This window comes from Notamacropus eugenii, chromosome 1 (genome assembly GCF_028372415.1).
Source record: "Notamacropus eugenii isolate mMacEug1 chromosome 1, mMacEug1.pri_v2, whole genome shotgun sequence".
Lineage (NCBI taxonomy): Eukaryota > Metazoa > Chordata > Mammalia > Diprotodontia > Macropodidae > Notamacropus > Notamacropus eugenii.
This window is the reverse complement of record NC_092872.1, coordinates 368,286,793-368,305,441: the sequence shown is the minus strand read 5'-3', so window position 1 is coordinate 368,305,441 and position 18,649 is coordinate 368,286,793. Positions and strand designations below refer to the sequence as shown.

General features: G+C 40.1%; 2 protein-coding genes across 2 annotated transcripts; both read right to left on the bottom strand.

Moving 5' to 3' along the window:
- Positions 1-1,072: 1,072 nt before the first annotated feature.
- LOC140518402 (protocadherin alpha-8-like) lies at positions 1,073-9,275 on the bottom strand. Its single transcript, XM_072630541.1, has one exon. The coding sequence runs from the start codon at positions 7,358-7,360 to the stop codon at positions 4,940-4,942; it is 2,421 nt and encodes an 806-aa protein (XP_072486642.1). The 5' UTR covers positions 7,361-9,275; the 3' UTR covers positions 1,073-4,939.
- Positions 9,276-11,799: 2,524 nt separating this feature from the next.
- Positions 11,800-17,864, bottom strand: LOC140518401 (protocadherin alpha-8-like). Its single transcript, XM_072630540.1, has one exon. It carries the CDS (start codon positions 17,783-17,785, stop codon positions 15,197-15,199), a length of 2,589 nt encoding a protein of 862 aa, XP_072486641.1. The 5' UTR covers positions 17,786-17,864; the 3' UTR covers positions 11,800-15,196.
- Between the last annotated feature and the right edge of the window lie 785 nt (positions 17,865-18,649).

Here is an 18,649-nt window from a genome sequence, read left to right as displayed (position 1 = left end):
TGAGGGGTAATGAAGGAAGGTCACCTAGAAGTCAAACTATATCACAAATCGGTAATCATCAAAACAATGTGGCACTGGGTAAGAATAGGGTGGTAGATCAGTGGAATAGATTAGGTTCACAATACACAGTAGTAAATGACCATAGTAATCTAGAGTTTCATAAACCCAAAGATCCAAGCTTTTGGGGCAAGAATTCAATAACTGACAAAAATTGCGACAAAAACTGGAAAGCAGTTTGGCAGAAACTAGGCATAAACCAGCATCTCAGACCATATACCAAGATGGTTTCAAAATGGGTATATGATTTAGACATAAAGGGTAATATTAAAAGCAAATTAAGGGGATGTGGAAGATTTGATTAATCAAATCTATGGATAAGGGAACAGTGTATGATCAAACGAGAACAAATGAGATCAAACGAGAGAGGGAGGGAGAGGAGGGATCATGGGAAGTATAATGGATAATGAAATTAGGAAATGTTTGCACAAACAAAACCAGTTCAGCTAAAATTAGAAGGAGTGGAACAACCTGGGGGGAAATTTTTTTTACAGTAAGTTTCTCTAATAAAGTCCTCATTTCTCAAATATATAAGGAACTGAGTCAAATTTGTAAAAATAAGAGTCGTTCTCCAATTGATAAATGGTCAAAGGAACAAGTACTCTTCAAGAAGAAGAAATCAAAGCTATCAATAGTCACCTGAAAAAATGCTCTAAATCATTATTGACTAGAGGAATGCAAATTAAATCAACTCTGAGGTACCACCTCACACCTATCAGATTGGGTAATATGACAGAAAATGAAAATGACAAATGCTCTAGAATATGTAGAAAAACAGGCATATTAATTCACTGCTGATGGAGTTATGGACTGGTCCAACTATTCTCGGGGAACAATTTGGAACCATAAAAATAAAGGGTAATAAAACTGTGCATACCCTTTCAGAAATACCACAGCTACATCTATATCCCAAAGCAATAAAAGGAAAAGGGAAAAGACCTATATTTATAGTGGCTCTTTTTGTATTCTAAAGGAATTGGAAACTAGGGAGTTGGAAATTCTTCAATTGAAAAATGGTTTAACAAATCACAGTGTATAAATGTGATGGAGTATTATTTCGCTGTAAAATGGAGGGAACAGTTTTAGAAAAAACTTGGAAGACATGTTCGAAATGATGTAAGGTGAGTGAATAAAGCCAAGAGAAAAACTTCAACAATAACAACTATATTGAAAGATTATCAACTTTGAAAGACTCTATAACTGATGAACGCAATGACTAACGACAATTCCAAACTGCAGCTAAGTGGTGTACCCAATAGCGGGTCAGGTTTGGAGTCAAGAAGACTCAAGTTCAGATTTGGCCTCTGACATTTACCAGCTGTGCAAACTCAGGCAAGTCACTTAACCCTGTTTACCTCAGTTTCCTAATCTGTAAACAGCTGGAGGAGTAAATGGCAAACCACTCCAATATTTTGCCAAGAAAACCCCAAATGGCATCTTGAAGAGTCAGAAATGATTGAACAAGAGCAACATGATGAAACATCTAGCCATTTCCAGAGAGAGCTGATGGACTCAATGTAGAACAAAGCATATTTTCTTCTCTCTCTTTTAATGGATATAGCCAATGAGGGGATTTCTTTTGCATGATTATACTTACTTGTAATAGGTTTTGTTTTTCTTGCTTTCTCAATGGTTCAGGAAAGTGAAGAAGAGAAGGAAAGAATTTTAAAATTAAATTTAGAGAAAGAAAAATAAATAATATCAATGTCTACCATTGTGTACCCAAAATATTGAAAAAGCAACAGATACATTTCTCTTAATCTGATGTGACTTATTCAAAACCTAGAATGTTGAATAAGAAAGTTGGATAATTTTAATATTCTTTGGTATTTTTCAGTTACATAGTAGGCACTTAACAAATACTTGATGTCGTTATTTATAATAGAATTTGAAAATGTTTGCTTGCTCAGTTCATCTTGGATGATGTCAATAAGTGCATAGGTGAAGATTTTGCAGAAATTAGAAAGTATACAAATGAGTTGATAGGCATTTGGTATCTTCCACTCTTTCAGATATCTGGAGATTCAGTTTCTCAACAACCTCAAAATGGCATTAAAAAAATTTGGTCTACTCCAATTATTCTTCCTTTTGTCTTCTTTAATGTCATTTCTACTTCTTTATGCTACAGTACATTAGGGACTTTGATATTAGAATACAAGTGTGCTCATTCCACTGGCCTTGGTGGAGAAAAGAGAGTTATTGAATTCTGTCAATAATGACTTCTTTTATGTCTTTCTTGCACTTTGAGTTTCATTCTTAAATGCCATTCTGATTATTTGGCTTAGTTGGGTCTGCCACCAGTCTTTCTGAGAAGTTCTTTGGTCCACTGCTTTTTCACTTTTTATGATTTAATACTGATCCATCAACTTCCACAATCCTCTTACAAAAGATTTTACAAAGAAGCTTAAATTCTAAGCCTGTACTGATCTGGTCTATTCTATCATATCATGTCATATCATATCATACTTCAAAGAAAGAAATGGCTTACTTCATCTGAGGCATTTTCTGGGCTATTTTGATCTCATGATTATGTGACTGATTTGCATCAGTAAATGTCCTTAGGAAATAAACAGTGGTAATAGAAATGGTGCTGTAGAATATTCTCTAACTAGTTATAATGTTTTATCCTAAAAACCTCTAATAAATAGTTGTGCTGAATTGAACAAGGATTTTCCAACCTCTTCACAACCAAGAGGACTGTAGGTTACATCTTAATGACTAAAGCTCTTCATGGATCAGTTACCCAAAAGGCACAAAATTCTAGGATATCTCCTTAATATCAGGGTTCTTAAAGAAGATCATGTTACGTAGAACTTAATATTTCAAAAAGTTCATTATTTCATCAGCCAAACATTCTGTCAATGAATGGAAATGGAAATATTTCACCTGATAATTTTTCATGAGTTGATATGACCACCCCCTGGAGATCAATATTTTGGGGCTTAGTCTCTCTAAACTTGGCTAATAGTAAAATTAAAACAGCATGTTTCATGTGTCAGAATGGAAGCTTTTGGTGAGCTTGGCTCTGTTTTTGGGGGCTTCACAAAATTGATGGTCACCATCCTGCCATGATAAAGCCTTAGAAGGGACTTTGGTAGATGCATGTACCCATTAGGCAGACAGTAAACAATAATTGAATTATGACATTTAATAACTCAGAAACATATTTTTCATCTCTCTGAAAATACGACATATCACCAAGAGTTCAGGATCCCAAAAGAGTTCAAACTCAAATATTTAAATGGCTCTACGATCTCATCAATAACAGGAAAGCCTATCAATGCCTACTCATTTTCTGCAACTAGATTCCCTCTCCACAGAAGTTAGTCACAAGGGGACCACTCAACCTGCTGGAGACATTCTTTGATTTCTGTAAACAGCTAAGGCATATCAGTGGAGCACTCTGACTAACCATCCGTCATCAATTTCTCTAGTCTCATGACAAATCTATTTTCTCTTTCTGTCCTACCCATTAATGACATCCTTCAGTCTTCTTCAGAAGTGATCAGTGGTCATGTTTCACACTGCTCACACCCATAATTCACCTTTCCATTACTCTCCTTGTGATGTTTACCTTCACTTTGTGAGAGACAGAGGCATTCTTGGTTTCACTTTTATTCAGCAACATCAGTAAAATGTTTGTGTTGAAAGGATAGATCTCCGTTGTTGAAGGAAATTTATTAGTAGTAAGTAGTTTTGCAATTTTCCAGAAGAAGTAGGTATTCTCCTCTTTTTCGCTTCTAGGACCTGAATCATTGTCCAGCTATATTTTTTATCCTGTAATTCATTATAAATTCCTTCTCTGCCTGTTAAAATGCAGTTGATTTCATACTTTAGTGAGGCCCTTTGGTGTCATTCACTGTGTCCAGTGCTTATCAGTTCTTTTAAGAAGAAAGGATTCAAAATCTAGCTGGTGTATAATCTGCAAGTCTTTGGCTTCTCTCTTTCTCCTGACTATATTTTGGCACATATACTCTAACACATATGTGTATATATGTATAGCTATACACAGACATATCTTCATACATATTAATAAATTCAAACTCAGTAACAATGAATTGGAATCACTGATACATTATGGCAATCTCTGTGGCAAACCTCACTTTCCACATTTCTAAAATGGGGACAAGAATTTCACTTACCTCACGGGATTGTTGTATCAAATTCTGTAACATATACAAAACATTTTCCCAACCTTAATATGATATTTGTGTTCCTCCTTCATTGCCAAAGAAGACCATGGCATCAGAGAAATGATGACATGACTTGCACTTGACTTTGTTTTGAGTGAGGGAGGGCTGAATAAGATATATAAATGTTAGCTAGCTACAACGTAGATGATTAATTTTATGCTTTATAAAGAATTATTCACAGTGACTATGCGAGGCTATTAACATAAAGCAACTAGATAGCTTTAAAGATTATGATACTATTACTCACTTTTGCCTATCGAAGAAATAGGATGGATTCAAGAACAATCAAAGTGAGAACTTAAACAATTACAAAATAACATTCCCACTAAAGATATATATATGGCACAAAATAATTATGTAGGTCTTTTTTAAAAAGAGAGGAAATGGAAACTAACCAAAGGAAGAATCTACAGAAATGTGTATCCATTTTCATGTGCTTCTAAGGAAAAGACAAATAAAAACAAAGAGTTAAGAGGAAGGATAATGTGAACAAGGAGAAGATGAAGGAGGAGGAGATGGAAGAGGAAAGAGGATCGTTTAAGGAATGCTATCAGGATACTTAAGAAATGGACAGAACAATTTGAGGAGAGAAAAATAAAAATTTTAAAGTAAGAAGATGGAATCACAAATATTGTCGACTGTTTCTCGGAAAACAGCAATTTGCACTTAACAAAAATAAAAATGCACAATCAATAGTCACCCACCTTCCCTGAGCTATCCAAGTCAGCCTCCTGCTTCTGGCCTCTTTCCCCAGAAACAGGACACGGAGGGAGGTTAGGGCTGAAGGCCATGAGGTCGTTCTTGGTCGCCCCTTCTCCAGAGCACACCTGCCGCCGCTGCTGAGAATAAGACCAACTCCCCATTTCACTGGAGCACACCAATGTAGGCTTGCCAGGCCCACACGAGGCCTGTGGAGGCGAGGAGCACCGAAGTGCCACATACAACAGGAGACTCAGCACCAACAGGCTGGACACTGAGCAGATGGCGATGATCAAATACACATTCACATCCACCAGCGTTGTCTCTTTTCCCACGCCAGTCTTTGCCGAGATTCGGGAAGTCCCTGAAAAAGTCTTGGAAGTCTGTCCATTCTCCACCATTGAGACACAAACAGTGGCTGTGGTGGACAGGGCTGGTTCTCCATGATCTTTCACCAGCACCAGCAGCGTCTGCCTCGGCCCGTCCGATTCCTCCAGAGCCCGTGTTAGGCTGATCTCACCAGTGTACAGCCCCACCCGAAAGGGGCTGCGACCAACGCCCGACTCGGGCTGCAACTCGTAAGACAGCCACGCATTGTAACCAGAATCCGCGTCAATTGCCCGGATCTTGGCCACCACGTGGCCCGCTGCCAACGACTGGGATACCAGCTCCGTTACTGGGACCCCACTTCCTCCAGACCCGGAATGCGGGGGCAGAACCACGGGAGAGTTGTCGTTTTCATCTAGAACAAACACTTGCAGGCTCACATTACTGCCCAGTGGAGGGAAGCCTGCGTCCCGGGCGCTCACCTGGAACTGCAGCAACTCCAGCTCCTCGTGGTCCAGGGGCTGTAAGGCATACACTTTGCCGCTCTCCGAGTGCACAGACACGTAGCTCGACAGAGGACGCTCCCCAACCCGCCGCTCCACCAGTGAGTAAGACACCAGCGCATTCTCTTGGGCATCGGGGTCAGACGCGGACACTGTGAAGATGTGACTGCCTGGTGGGTTGTTCTCCTTCACAAATACAGTGTACACAGGCTGCTCGAAGGCAGGCGCGTTATCGTTCACGTCTCCGATGGCCACAGACACGCTGGCAGTGGCCCAAAGGGCTGGCTTCCCACCGTCCCTCGCAGTCACCACAAGCTCATAGGACGGCACTCTCTCGCGGTCCACAGAACCCTCCAGCACCAGTGAGTAGTAATTTCGGAAGGTGGACACCAGCGTGAAGGGCCCAGGGGGTGACAGTGAGCAAGTCACCTGCCCGTTGGCACCAGAGTCTCGGTCAGACACCCGGATTGAGGCAATGACTGTCCCTGAAGGGGCATCCTCTCTGACTGGCAGCGACAACGACGTCACTGCGATATTGGGGGTGTTATCATTGGCGTCCAAGACTTCCACCAGGACCGTACAATGACCAACCAATAAGGGAGTCCCTTTATCTGTCGCATCAACTCGAATTTCATAGGAATTAACATCTTCAAAATCCAAATGTCCTTGAATTAAAATTTCTCCTGTATCTGAATTTATATGAAAGTTCTCATTAATCACAGGTGGAGAGAGATGGTTGAAAGAGTATAAAATCTCCCGATTGATGCTCTCGTCCGCATCGGAGGCATTCAGTCTGATCACTAAGGTTCCACTGGCTGCATTTTCTAATATCTTCACTTCGTATTCGGATCGTTCAAAAGTGGGGGCGTTATCGTTTACATCCAGAACTGTGATGAACAGATGCACTGTGCCTGTAAGTTCAGGTTTGCCCCCATCTGTGGCTGTCAGTATTAAGTGATGTTCAGGAATTTCTTCTCTGTCTAGCGGCTTTTTAAGCACAAGTTCCACCAATTTACTTTGGTCATTCTTTGATCTTACTTCTAGAATAAAGTAATCATTGGTGCTGAGCCTGTAAGTAAGTAAGGCATTAGAGCCAATATCTGGGTCAGAAGCTCCCTCTAGAGGAAACCTAGAGTCTGGCAATCGAGATTCGGGAATCAACAGCTTTTGTTCCTGCACTGGGAACACTGGCGGGTTGTCATTAATGTCCTTGATCTCCACCTCCACATGGAAAACCTGCAGCGGTTTGTCCACGATCACCTCCAGGTGGATGCTACAAACCGGGTTTCGACCGCACAGATCCTCCCGGTCAATCCGGGAATTCACAAACAAAATGCCATTCTGCACATTTACCTCCAAGTAATCGCTGCGACCCTTGGACACCACCCGGAACAGTCTGGACACCAGCTCCCCGACCTCCAGACCCAGGTCCTGCGCGATTCGTCCCACGAACGTACCGTGTTTCGCTTCTTCCGGCACCGAGTAATGGGCCTGGCCGCTCCCCACCTCCCAGGATGTGTGCAGCAGAAATAAGAGCAGCAACTGCTGGACTCCCAGGACGCCTCCCCAGGAAACCACCATCGCAAACACTCTTCGCTTTATTCTGAAGGGTGCTCAAATGTTGGAGTAAGGGTGAATATGGGTGTCCGTTTCTCCAGTCTTATTCTGCAGCATCCGCCATTGCTTTGCATCATTTCACAACAAAAACGGAGCCTCTTTGCAAGACCCAAAAGAGTGTTTAGCCATATTCCGTGGTCGACAGCGACATCATGTGGCACCAAAGCGTAAGTCATTTATTTTCTTTATGGTGTAAAAAAAAGCAGCTCATATTTTGCTCAGCATTTAATTTTCTTTCAGAAACTTTGTTTTTCATTTTTTGAGTTTTGCTACCTCTTGCAGCACAAAACTGCAGTTCCTCCGTCGAAAAACGATACCTTCATTGTGACTGCTTCTGCTGCTTACCTATGAAGAGAATGATGCTTTGGTTCTTTTATGTCTTTGAATCAATTTGAAATTTTCAGAAAGAGATTAATGTAATAAGGAAAGAAAATGAGCTTAGTACTTGAGGCTGTAGAGGTGGAAAAATTGCGTGTTTTCGAACACTGAACAGGAACTCTAGAAGAGAACTGGATGAGTAAGAAGGGTCAGAAAGCTTGGGTCTCATTCCTGAAGGTTACTTGCTGTGGCCCTGGGCAAATCATTATTCTCTCAGAGTCCGTTTCTTCACAGCTTAATTGGAGATAATAATGTTAGTTGGGCAAGGAAATCCCTTTGTAAACTTTGAAGTATAAGAATGTGAATGCTATCTTGGATCTTAAAATAGTCATGCTGCATCTTTAAATAGTGAATTAATATTAAGTGCCACTTTGTGCCAGAAACTATGCTAAGCATTTAGAATACAAAGCAAGAGAAAACACAGCCCCTGCTCTCAAGGAGCACACAGTCTACTGGAAGAAACAACATGCCAACACCTAGTGTGAACAGTTTATATTCAAGATAAATTGGAAAACATCAACATAAGGCAGGTACTAGAGTTAAAGAAGATTTGGAAAGGTTTTTTGTAGAAGTTCTATTTTAAGTAGGACCTGCAGGAAGCTAGATAATTCAAAAGGTAGTAGGAGAATATTCCACATTGTAAGAAAACCAGAGAAAATGCCTAGAGCCAAGAGATGGAGTGTCTTGTTTGAGGAACAGAAGGGAGGCCAATGTCACTGAACTGCAGAGTGGGAGAAGGCTGAAGGGTTATGTAAGATGACCAGAAAAGTAGAGGAGCAACTTATCAAGGGCTTTGTATGCTACACAGAGGATTTTATACTCAGTTCTGGAGATGACAGTGAACCACTAGAGTTTCCTAAGGATGGCATGTTTGCACCTACACTTAGCTATGAGGTGATGATTGCCTCTCCCAGGGTGTTTGGAAGTCTCAGAGAAGAAAGCGTGGCACATTCAAAAGATGTTAGAAAGGCAAAATCAACAGCCTTCATCAAAAAGTGTTGATGAAAAAGTGTGGAGTCAAGGATGACATCTAGGTTGCCAGCCTGAGGAACTGGGAGAATGATGGTACCCTAAACAGTAATAGGTAAGATAGGAAGAAAGAAGCATTTGTGGGGAGAATATATCCCGGAACCAACCTTGGAGTCAGAAAAACCCGGTTTCAAGTCAACCATCTGATGCGTACTGGTTGGGGGTCCCTGGGCCTGTCACTTAAATTCTCAGTGCTCCCAGGCAACTCTTTAAAGACCCTTAGCTGTAGAATAAATGTCATCTGCATAACAGAAAGCCTTCTCTCATTGGAAGTTTCCACCCCAATTATATTAACAGGTTGCAATTTTTGTTTTTAAAAAAATTACATTCTAATTGTTATTGACACAATCTCCAACATCCCCTAGATGTTGTTCTTTTCTTAATTAACTCCTAATTAATAATCCAAGAAATTAATTTGATTTGTTTTTAGTAACAATTTTCCTTGACCTCTCTATAATATTTAGTAGAAAAACTTGATACCATAAAGAATTCCCTTTTACCTTTATGTCTGCTTACACAAATCCTTCTCACTCTTCAAGGTCTAGTTCAAATGCCATCTTCTTTGAATTCTTATAGCACATCATAAGTTTTTGCAGTTATTTATTTCATGGTCCCTTTGTATAGTTATTTATGAGCCTTATCTGAATTATTAGTCTAATTCTTCCTTGATGTCATCCTAGTTTGTCAACCATTTTTGTATGCTTGTCTGTGTTTAGCATGTAACCTTTCTTTATAGTTGGCACTCAGGTAATACTTTAAGGACACTAAATGCATGTCCTAATTCTTCTTTATTGTCTTGGGGCGGGGGGGGGGGGATGAAGTTTTTAAATGTCCTTAGACAATGCTAAGTTATTTATGGGTGATCTAGAGAATGTGCTGAGGATCACCCAAAGAATTAGTAACAGGTCCTACTCTAACACTGTGGCAAAACCTAATCCTTTACTGGTGAGAATCCCCTTCTTTTTGATGCTCACTTACCATCAGGAAAGCAACTAAGTCCTGTGTTCTTAGTGTGGTTTAGTGTTATTAGTCCCTAATAAGACTTTTTAACAGTCATGGCTCTAATGAATGAAATCTCTTTGCTTTTTAATTTTCAGTAATTCATTGAAGCTAGTTTTTTTTCCTTTCAATCCCTGGTCGTCTCCATTACTAAAATGGTTATTGTATACCATGAATATTATGTTTAAATAACTACTTTACTAATACATTGAAAAGGCAACCGAAATTTCTTATGTGAAGAAATTAGTTACAGGAGTGTCATGTTATCTTCCACGAAATTTTAGTGCTTTCTCCCTTATTTCAAAGTCCAACTATATTCCTTCTAAAGAAAGAAAAACATAATTATTGATGAATCATGTTTAGTGACCCATGCTTTTGTGAATTGCCAATTTTAACAAAGAATATTTCTGATATAATGCCATAAGTACAAATACATATTGTAGATCCTGAATCTCAGAAATTCAAATTTAGTGTTCGCATAAAATTACAGATCTGGCCAGCACATTGGTAGTTGATGAAGAAAGTGCCTATTCCTTCAATATCCTTAGTATTATTAAGTATTATTAAGCATGAACATGTGTTCCATCCAAATAAGGAACCTTAAGAAATTAGAGAGACCTGGGGAAAGACGAGACATGCAACACATGAGAAATGAAAGTAATAACCTTGACCAATCATTAGATGGTTGTTGACAGTCTACTCTGTACTTAGTACAAAAAGAAATACGCCTGATGTGGCAAAATAGCCAATGTCCCTTGCTAAAATATTAATTATTTCTTTTTTAAAAGGTGAGAGATTAAATGTAACCATTTAAACAAAAAATTCTCTTAAAAGCAATGATTTTCTATTTTTTTGTAAAATTAGTATTACTAAAAGTCTTCCTATGAAATTTGTCTATTCTGAGCAAGGGAACAGTTTATCAAAAAATGAGAGAGAGAGAGAAAATGAGAGAGGGAATTAAGGGAAGTGTAATGTTTAAGTGTGATTATAAAAAATTAAGAAATGTTTGCACAAACAAAACCTATTCTGCTAAGATTAGAAGGAAAGCAGGAAAGTGGAAGAAAAAATTTACGGGGAATTTCTCTGATAATAGCCTCATTTCTCAAATATGTAGGGAACTGAGTCAAATTTATAAAAATAAGAGCCATTCAGCAATTGATAAATGATCAAAAGACATGAACAAGTAGTTTTCAAGAAGAAGAAACCAAAGTTATCAATAGTCACATTTTTAAAATGCTCTGAACCATTGTGTGTGTGTGCGTGTTCGTCCTTCCTTGCTGAAGAAGACCATGCCATTACTGACTAGAGAAATGCAAATTAAAATGCCACTTCACACCTATCAGATTGGTTAATATGACAGAAAACGAAAATGACAAATGCTAGAGGGTATGTGGAAAAATAGGTACACTAATGCACTGTTGGTGGAGTTATGGACTGGTCCAATCATTCTGAGGTAAGCATTTCGAACTATGACCAAAGAACCATAAAACTGTTCAAACCCTTTCGCCCAGAAATACCACTAGTAGGTCTATATTCCAAAGTGATCAAAGAAAAAGGAAAAAGGTCCGTAATCATACCAGCACTTTTTGTAGTCTAAAGGAATTGGAAACTGGGAAGTTGCCTTTTAATTGGAAAATAGTTTAACAAAATATTGTGTATAAATATAATGGAGTACTATTTCGCTGAAAAATGAAAGCAATAGTTTTAGAAAAAAACTGGGTAGATTTATGTGAAATGATGTAAGGCAACGTGAAAAAAACCAAGAGAAAAACGCACACAATAAAAACTCTATTGTAAATATTATCAGCTTTGAAAGACTCTATAACTCTGATAAACACAATGACCAACCACAATTCCAAACTGCAACTACGTAGTGCAGCCAATGAATACAGTGTCAAGCTTGGAATCAAGAAGATCCAAGTTCAAGTCTGGGGCGTGACCCCAGGCAAATTTCCTCATCTGTAAACTGAGTTGACGAAAAAATGGGAAACCACTGCAGTATTTTGCCAAGAAAACCTGAAATGGAATCATGAAGGGTCAGGTATGACCTAACAACTATAACAACATCATGAAACATGCTAGCCATTTCCAGAGAGAGCGCTAATGGAAGCAGTACAGAATGAAGCATTATTTTCTTCTCTTTCAATTTCTTTCTTAGTGGACATGGCTAATGAAGGGCTTTCTTTTGCATGATTATACTGGTCTGTGATAGGTTTCGTTTTTCTTGCTTTCTCAATAGCTCAGAAAAGGGAAGGAGAGTCAGAAATAATTCAAAAATTTAATGTAATTTAAAAAATAAAAATAAGCAATAGCAGTGTCTATGATTGTGTACTCCAAGTACTGAAAAAGCAGCAGATACATTTCTCTTAACCTGGATGTGACTTACTGAAGACCTACAGTGTTAAATAAGGAAATTGGACAACTTCAATATTCTTTGGTGTTTTTTTAGTTGCATAGTAAGCACTTAACAAATGATTATCTGGGAAAAATATCTATATAACATCTATAATATAATTTGACAAGGCTTGCCTGTTCAATTCATCGTGGATGACTTCAAAAAGTGTATATGTGAAGATTTTGCAGAAATTAGAAAGTATACAGATGAGTTGATAGACATTTGGTATCTTCCACTCTCCCAGACATCTGGAGATTCAATTCTTCAACAGCCTCATATTGGCATAAGAAAATTTTGGTCTAGTCCAATATTTTTCCCTTTGTCTTCTTTAATGTCATTTCTACTACTTTATGCTTCAGTGCATCAGGGAATTTGATATTAGAATACAAATGTGCTCAATCCACTATCCTTGATGAAGACGAGTGTTATAGAATTCTGTCAATAATAACTTCTTTTATGTCTTTCTTACACTCTGAGTTTCATTCTTAAGTGTGATTCTGATTATTTGGCTTAGTTGGGTCTGTCATCAATCTTTCTGTAAAGATCTTTATTCCACTGCTTTTTCACTTTTTATGTTTTAATACTGATCATCAACTTCCACCATCCTCTTACACAAGATTTTACAGAGAAGCTTAAATTCTAAGCTTGTGTTGATCTGGTCTATCATATCATATCATAATTTAAAAGAAAAAATGCTTACTTGATCTGACGAATTTTCCGGGCTATTTTGACCTCATCATTATGTGACTCACTTACATCAGTAAAAGTCTTTAGGAAATAAACAGTGGAATAGAAATGATGCTGTACAATATTGTCCAGATAACTATAATATTTTATCTGAAAAACCTCTAGTAGTTGTATTGAATTGAAGAAAGATTGTTCAACCTCTTAAGTGCATTGCTGGTTTCATCTTAACTACTGAAGTTCTTCATGGATCAGTTCCCCCAAAAGCACAGGAATTCTAGGATGTCTCTTGAAATCAGGGTTCTTAAAGAAGATCATGTTACATAGAACTTAATATTTCAAAAAGTTCCTTATTTCATCAGCCAAACATTCCATCAATGAATGTAGATGGAAATATTTCACCTGACGATTTTTCATGAGTTGTGACCAAATATTCCACCACGTGGAGACCAACATTCTGAGGCTGACCCTCTCTGAACTTGGCTAACAGTAGAAATGTAGTGTTTCATGTGTCGAAATAGAAGCTTTTTAGGAGCTTGACTGTTGTTGTGGGCATCACAAAATTCAAGCTTACTGTCTTGCCATGATGAAACCTCAGAGCAGGACTTTGGTAGATTCACGTACCCATTAGTCAGACAGTAAATAGTAATTGAATAGTGACATTTAGTAACTTTGAAACATATTGTTGTCCTACTGAAAATGTGACATATCACAAAGAGTTCAGGCTCCCAAAAGAGCACAAACTCAAACCTTTAAATGAATCTATAGTCTCATCAATAACAAAAAAGCCTGTCAATGCCTGCCCTCCTTTTGCAACTAGAATCCTTGTCCCCATATGTTGGTCACATAGGGTCCACCCAACATGCTGGAGGCCTTCTTTACTTTCTGCCAACGTCTAAAGCATATCAGGAGAGCACTCAAATTATCCATGTGTCATCCATTTCTCTTGTCACATGACAAGTCCATTTTCTCTTTCTGTCTTACAATTCATCGGTAACATCCTTTAATCTTCTTCAGAAGTGATCACTGGTTACATTTCACAGTGCTCGCATCCAAAATTCACCATTCCATTACTCTCTGGGTGACATTTATCTTTACTTCTTGAGAAGTTGTGGTATTCCTGGCATCACTTTTATTCAGCAACACCATTAAAAGGTTTGTGTTGTAAAGGTAGGTCTTTGCTGTCATAGGAAATTTGGTATCAGCAAGTGATTTGCAATTCTCCAGAACATATACACTATCCTCCTCCCCTTCACTTCTAGGACCTGTTCATTGTCCATCTATATTTTTTTTATTCCACATTCATTATAAATTTCTTTTCCCACCTGTTAAGATATAGTTTATTTCATAACTTAGTGTTGCCCTTTTGATATTCACTGTGTCCAGTTCCTATCAGCTCTTTTTGGAAGAAATGATTCAAGATCTAGCTGGTGTATAACCTACCAGTCTTTGGGATCCCTCTTTCTCCTCACCTAATTTTCACATACATACGCTTACACACACATATATATGTATACATGTATACACACATATATATACATATACACATATGTATGTGTGTATATATGGATATGTTCATGTGTATTATGAAATTCAAAGTCGACAACAATCAACTGGATTCAGTGATACATTATGGTAATTCCTATAGCAAAGCTCATCTCCTACATTTGTAAAATGGGCATAATAACAGCACTTACCTCGCAGGATTGTTGTGAGGATCAAATTCAATGGCATATACTAAACAAAATGACATACAAGTGTTAGCTATCTATAGGATAGATAATCAGTGTTATGCTTCATAAGGCATTATTCACCTTGGCTATGCAAGGACATTAACACAAAATAACTAGATAGCTTTAAAGACTCTAATTCAAACAGTGATTTTTGACTCCCAAAGAAATGGGATCGATTCAAGAACTTAAATGTGAAGAAGATAATTTACACTAAAGATATATATGACACCAAATAATTATGTAGGTCTTTTTTAAAAAGAGAGGAAATGACAACAAGCCAAAGGAAGAATTCTACAAAAATGTGTATCCATTTTCATGCGGTTGTAAGGAAAAGACAAATAAAAACATTGACAATGAAGGGACAGACTTAAGAGGACTGAGAATGTGAACAAGGAGAAGATGAAGGAAGAGATGGAAGAGGAAAATGGATCATGTGAGAAATGCTATCAGGATACTAAAGAAATGGAAAGAATAATTTGAGAAAAAAATAAAAATTTTAAAGTAAGAAGATGGAATCACAAATATTGTCGACTGTTTCTCGGAAAACAGCAATTTGCACTTAACAAAAATAAAAATGCACAATCAATAGTCACCCACCTTCCCTGAGCTATCCAAGTCAGCCTCCTGCTTCTGGCCTCTTTCCCCAGAAACAGGACACGGAGGGAGGTTAGGGCTGAAGGCCATGAGGTCGTTCTTGGTCGCCCCTTCTCCAGAGCACACCTGCCGCCGCTGCTGAGAATAAGACCAACTCCCCATTTCACTGGAGCACACCAATGTAGGCTTGCCAGGCCCACACGAGGCCTGTGGAGGCGAGGAGCACCGAAGTGCCACATACAACAGGAGACTCAGCACCAACAGGCTGGACACTGAGCAGATGGCGATGATCAAATACACATTCACATCCACCAGCGTTGTCTCTTTTCCCACGCCAGTCTTTGCCGAGATTCGGGAAGTCCCTGAAAAAGTCTTGGAAGTCTGTCCATTCTCCACCATTGAGACACAAACAGTGGCTGTGGTGGACAGGGCTGGTTCTCCATGATCTTTCACCAGCACCAGCAGCGTCTGCCTCGGCCCGTCCGATTCCTCCAGAGCCCGTGTTAGGCTGATCTCACCAGTGTACAGCCCCACCCGAAAGGGGCTGCGACCAACGCCCGACTCGGGCTGCAACTCGTAAGACAGCCACGCATTGTAACCAGAATCCGCGTCAATTGCCCGGATCTTGGCCACCACGTGGCCCGCTGCCAACGACTGGGATACCAGCTCCGTTACTGGGACCCCACTTCCTCCAGACCCGGAATGCGGGGGCAGAACCACGGGAGAGTTGTCGTTTTCATCTAGAACAAACACTTGCAGGCTCACATTACTGCCCAGTGGAGGGAAGCCTGCGTCCCGGGCGCTCACCTGGAACTGCAGCAACTCCAGCTCCTCGTGGTCCAGGGGCTGTAAGGCATACACTTTGCCGCTCTCCGAGTGCACAGACACGTAGCTCGACAGAGGACGCTCCCCAACCCGCCGCTCCACCAGTGAGTAAGACACCAGCGCATTCTCTTGGGCATCGGGGTCAGACGCGGACACTGTGAAGATGTGACTGCCTGGTGGGTTGTTCTCCTTCACAAATACAGTGTACACAGGCTGCTCGAAGGCAGGCGCGTTATCGTTCACGTCTCCGATGGCCACAGACACGCTGGCAGTGGCCCAAAGGGCTGGCTTCCCACCGTCCCTCGCAGTCACCACAAGCTCATAGGACGGCACTCTCTCGCGGTCCACAGAACCCTCCAGCACCAGTGAGTAGTAATTTCGGAAGGTGGACACCAGCGTGAAGGGCCCAGGGGGTGACAGTGAGCAAGTCACCTGCCCGTTGGCACCAGAGTCTCGGTCAGACACCCGGATTGAGGCAATGACTGTCCCTGAAGGGGCATCCTCTCTGACTGGCAGCGACAACGACGTCACTGCGATATTGGGGGTGTTATCATTGGCGTCCAGGATTTCCACCAGGACCGTACAATGACCAGTCATTGGGGGATTTCCTTTGTCTGTCGCATCAACTCGAATTTCATAGGAATTAACATCTTCAAAATCCAAATGTCCTTGAATTAAAATTTCTCCTGTATCTGAATTTATATGAAACTTATCTTTAATCATAGGTGGAGAGAGACTGTTGAAAGAGTATAAAATCTCCCGATTAGTGCCCTCGTCCGCATCGGAGGCATTCAGTCTGATCATTAAGATTCCACTGGCTGCATTTTCTAATATCTTCACTTCGTATTCGGATCGTTCAAAAGTGGGGGCGTTATCGTTTACATCCAGGACTGTGACGAGCAGCTGCACTGTGCCCGTGAGTTCAGGTTTGCCCCCATCTGTGGCTGTCAGTATTAAGTGATGTTCAGGAATTTCTTCTCTATCTAGCGGCTTTTTAAGCACAAGTTCCACCAATTTACTTTGGTCATTCTTTGATCTTACTTCTAGAATGAAGTACTCGTTGGTGCTGAGCCTGTAAGTAAGTAAGGCATTAGAGCCAATATCTGGGTCAGAGGCTCCCTCTAGAGGAAACCTAGAGTCCGGCAATCGGGATTCGGAAATAAACAGCTTTTGTTCTTGCACTGGAAACACTGGCGGGTTGTCATTAATGTCCTTGATCTCCACCTCCACATGGAAAACCTGTAGCGGTTTGTCCACGATCACCTCCAGGTGGATGCTACAAACCAGGTTTCGACCGCACAGCTCCTCCCGGTCGATGCGCGAATTCACAAACAAAATGCCATTCTGCACATTTACCTCCAAGTAATCCCTGCGACCCTTGGATACCAACCGGAAAAGTCTCGACACCAGCTCCCCGACCTCCAGACCCAGGTCCTGCGCGACGCGACCCACGAACGTACCGTGTTTCGCTTCTTCCGGCACCGAGTAATGGACCTGGCCGCTCCCCACCTCCCAGGATGTGTGCAGCAGAAATAAGAGCAGCAACTGCTGGACTCCCAGGACGCCTCCCCAGGAAACCACCATCGCAAACACTCTTCGCTTTATTCTGAAGGGTTGCTCAAATGTTGGAGTAAGGGTGAATGTGGGTGTCCGTTTCTCCAGTCTTATTCTGCAGCATCCGCCATTGCTTTGCATCATTTCACAACAAAAACGGAGCCTCTTTGCAAGACCCAAAAGAGAGTGTTTAGCCATATTCCGTGGTCGACAGCGACATCATGTGGCACCAAAGCGTAAGTCATTTATTTTCTTTATGGTGTGAAAAAAAGCAGCTCATATTTTGCTCAGCATTTAATTTTGTTTCAGAAACTTTATTTTTCATTTTTTGAGTTTTGCTAGCTCTTGCAGCAAAAAACTGCAGTTCCTCCGTCGAAAAAAGGCTACCTTCATTGTGACTGCTTCTGCTGCTTACCTATGAAGGGAATGGTGCTTTGGTTCTTTTATGTCTTTGAATCAATTTGAAATTTTCAGAAAGAGATTAATGTAATAAGGAAAGAAAATGAGCTTAGTACTTGAGGTTGTAGACGTGGAAAAATTGCATGTTTTCGAACACTAAACAAGAACTCTAGAAGAGAGCTGGATGGAAGAGTCAGAAGGCTTGGGTCTCATTCCTGAAGGTTATTTACTGTGGCGTTGGGTAAATCCTTTCCTCTCTCAGAGTCTGTTTCTCCACAGCTTGATTGGAGATAATAATGTTAGTTGGGCAAGAAAATCCCTTTGTCAACTTTAAAGTATAAGAATATGAATGCCATCTTGAATCTTAAAATATTCATGCTGCATTTTTAAATAGTGAATTAATTAATATTAATTAATATTAAGTGCCGCTTTGTGCCAAACACTATGCTAAGCATTTAGAATACAAAGAAAGAGAAAACACAGCCCCTGCTCTCAAGGAGCACACAGTCTACTGGAAGAAACAACATGCCAATACCTAGTGTGAACAGTTTATATTCAAGATAAATTGGAAAATATAAACACAAGGAAAGCACTTGAATTAAAGAAGATTTGGAAAGATTTCTTGTAGAAGTTGTATTTTAAGTAGGACCTGCAGGAAGCTAG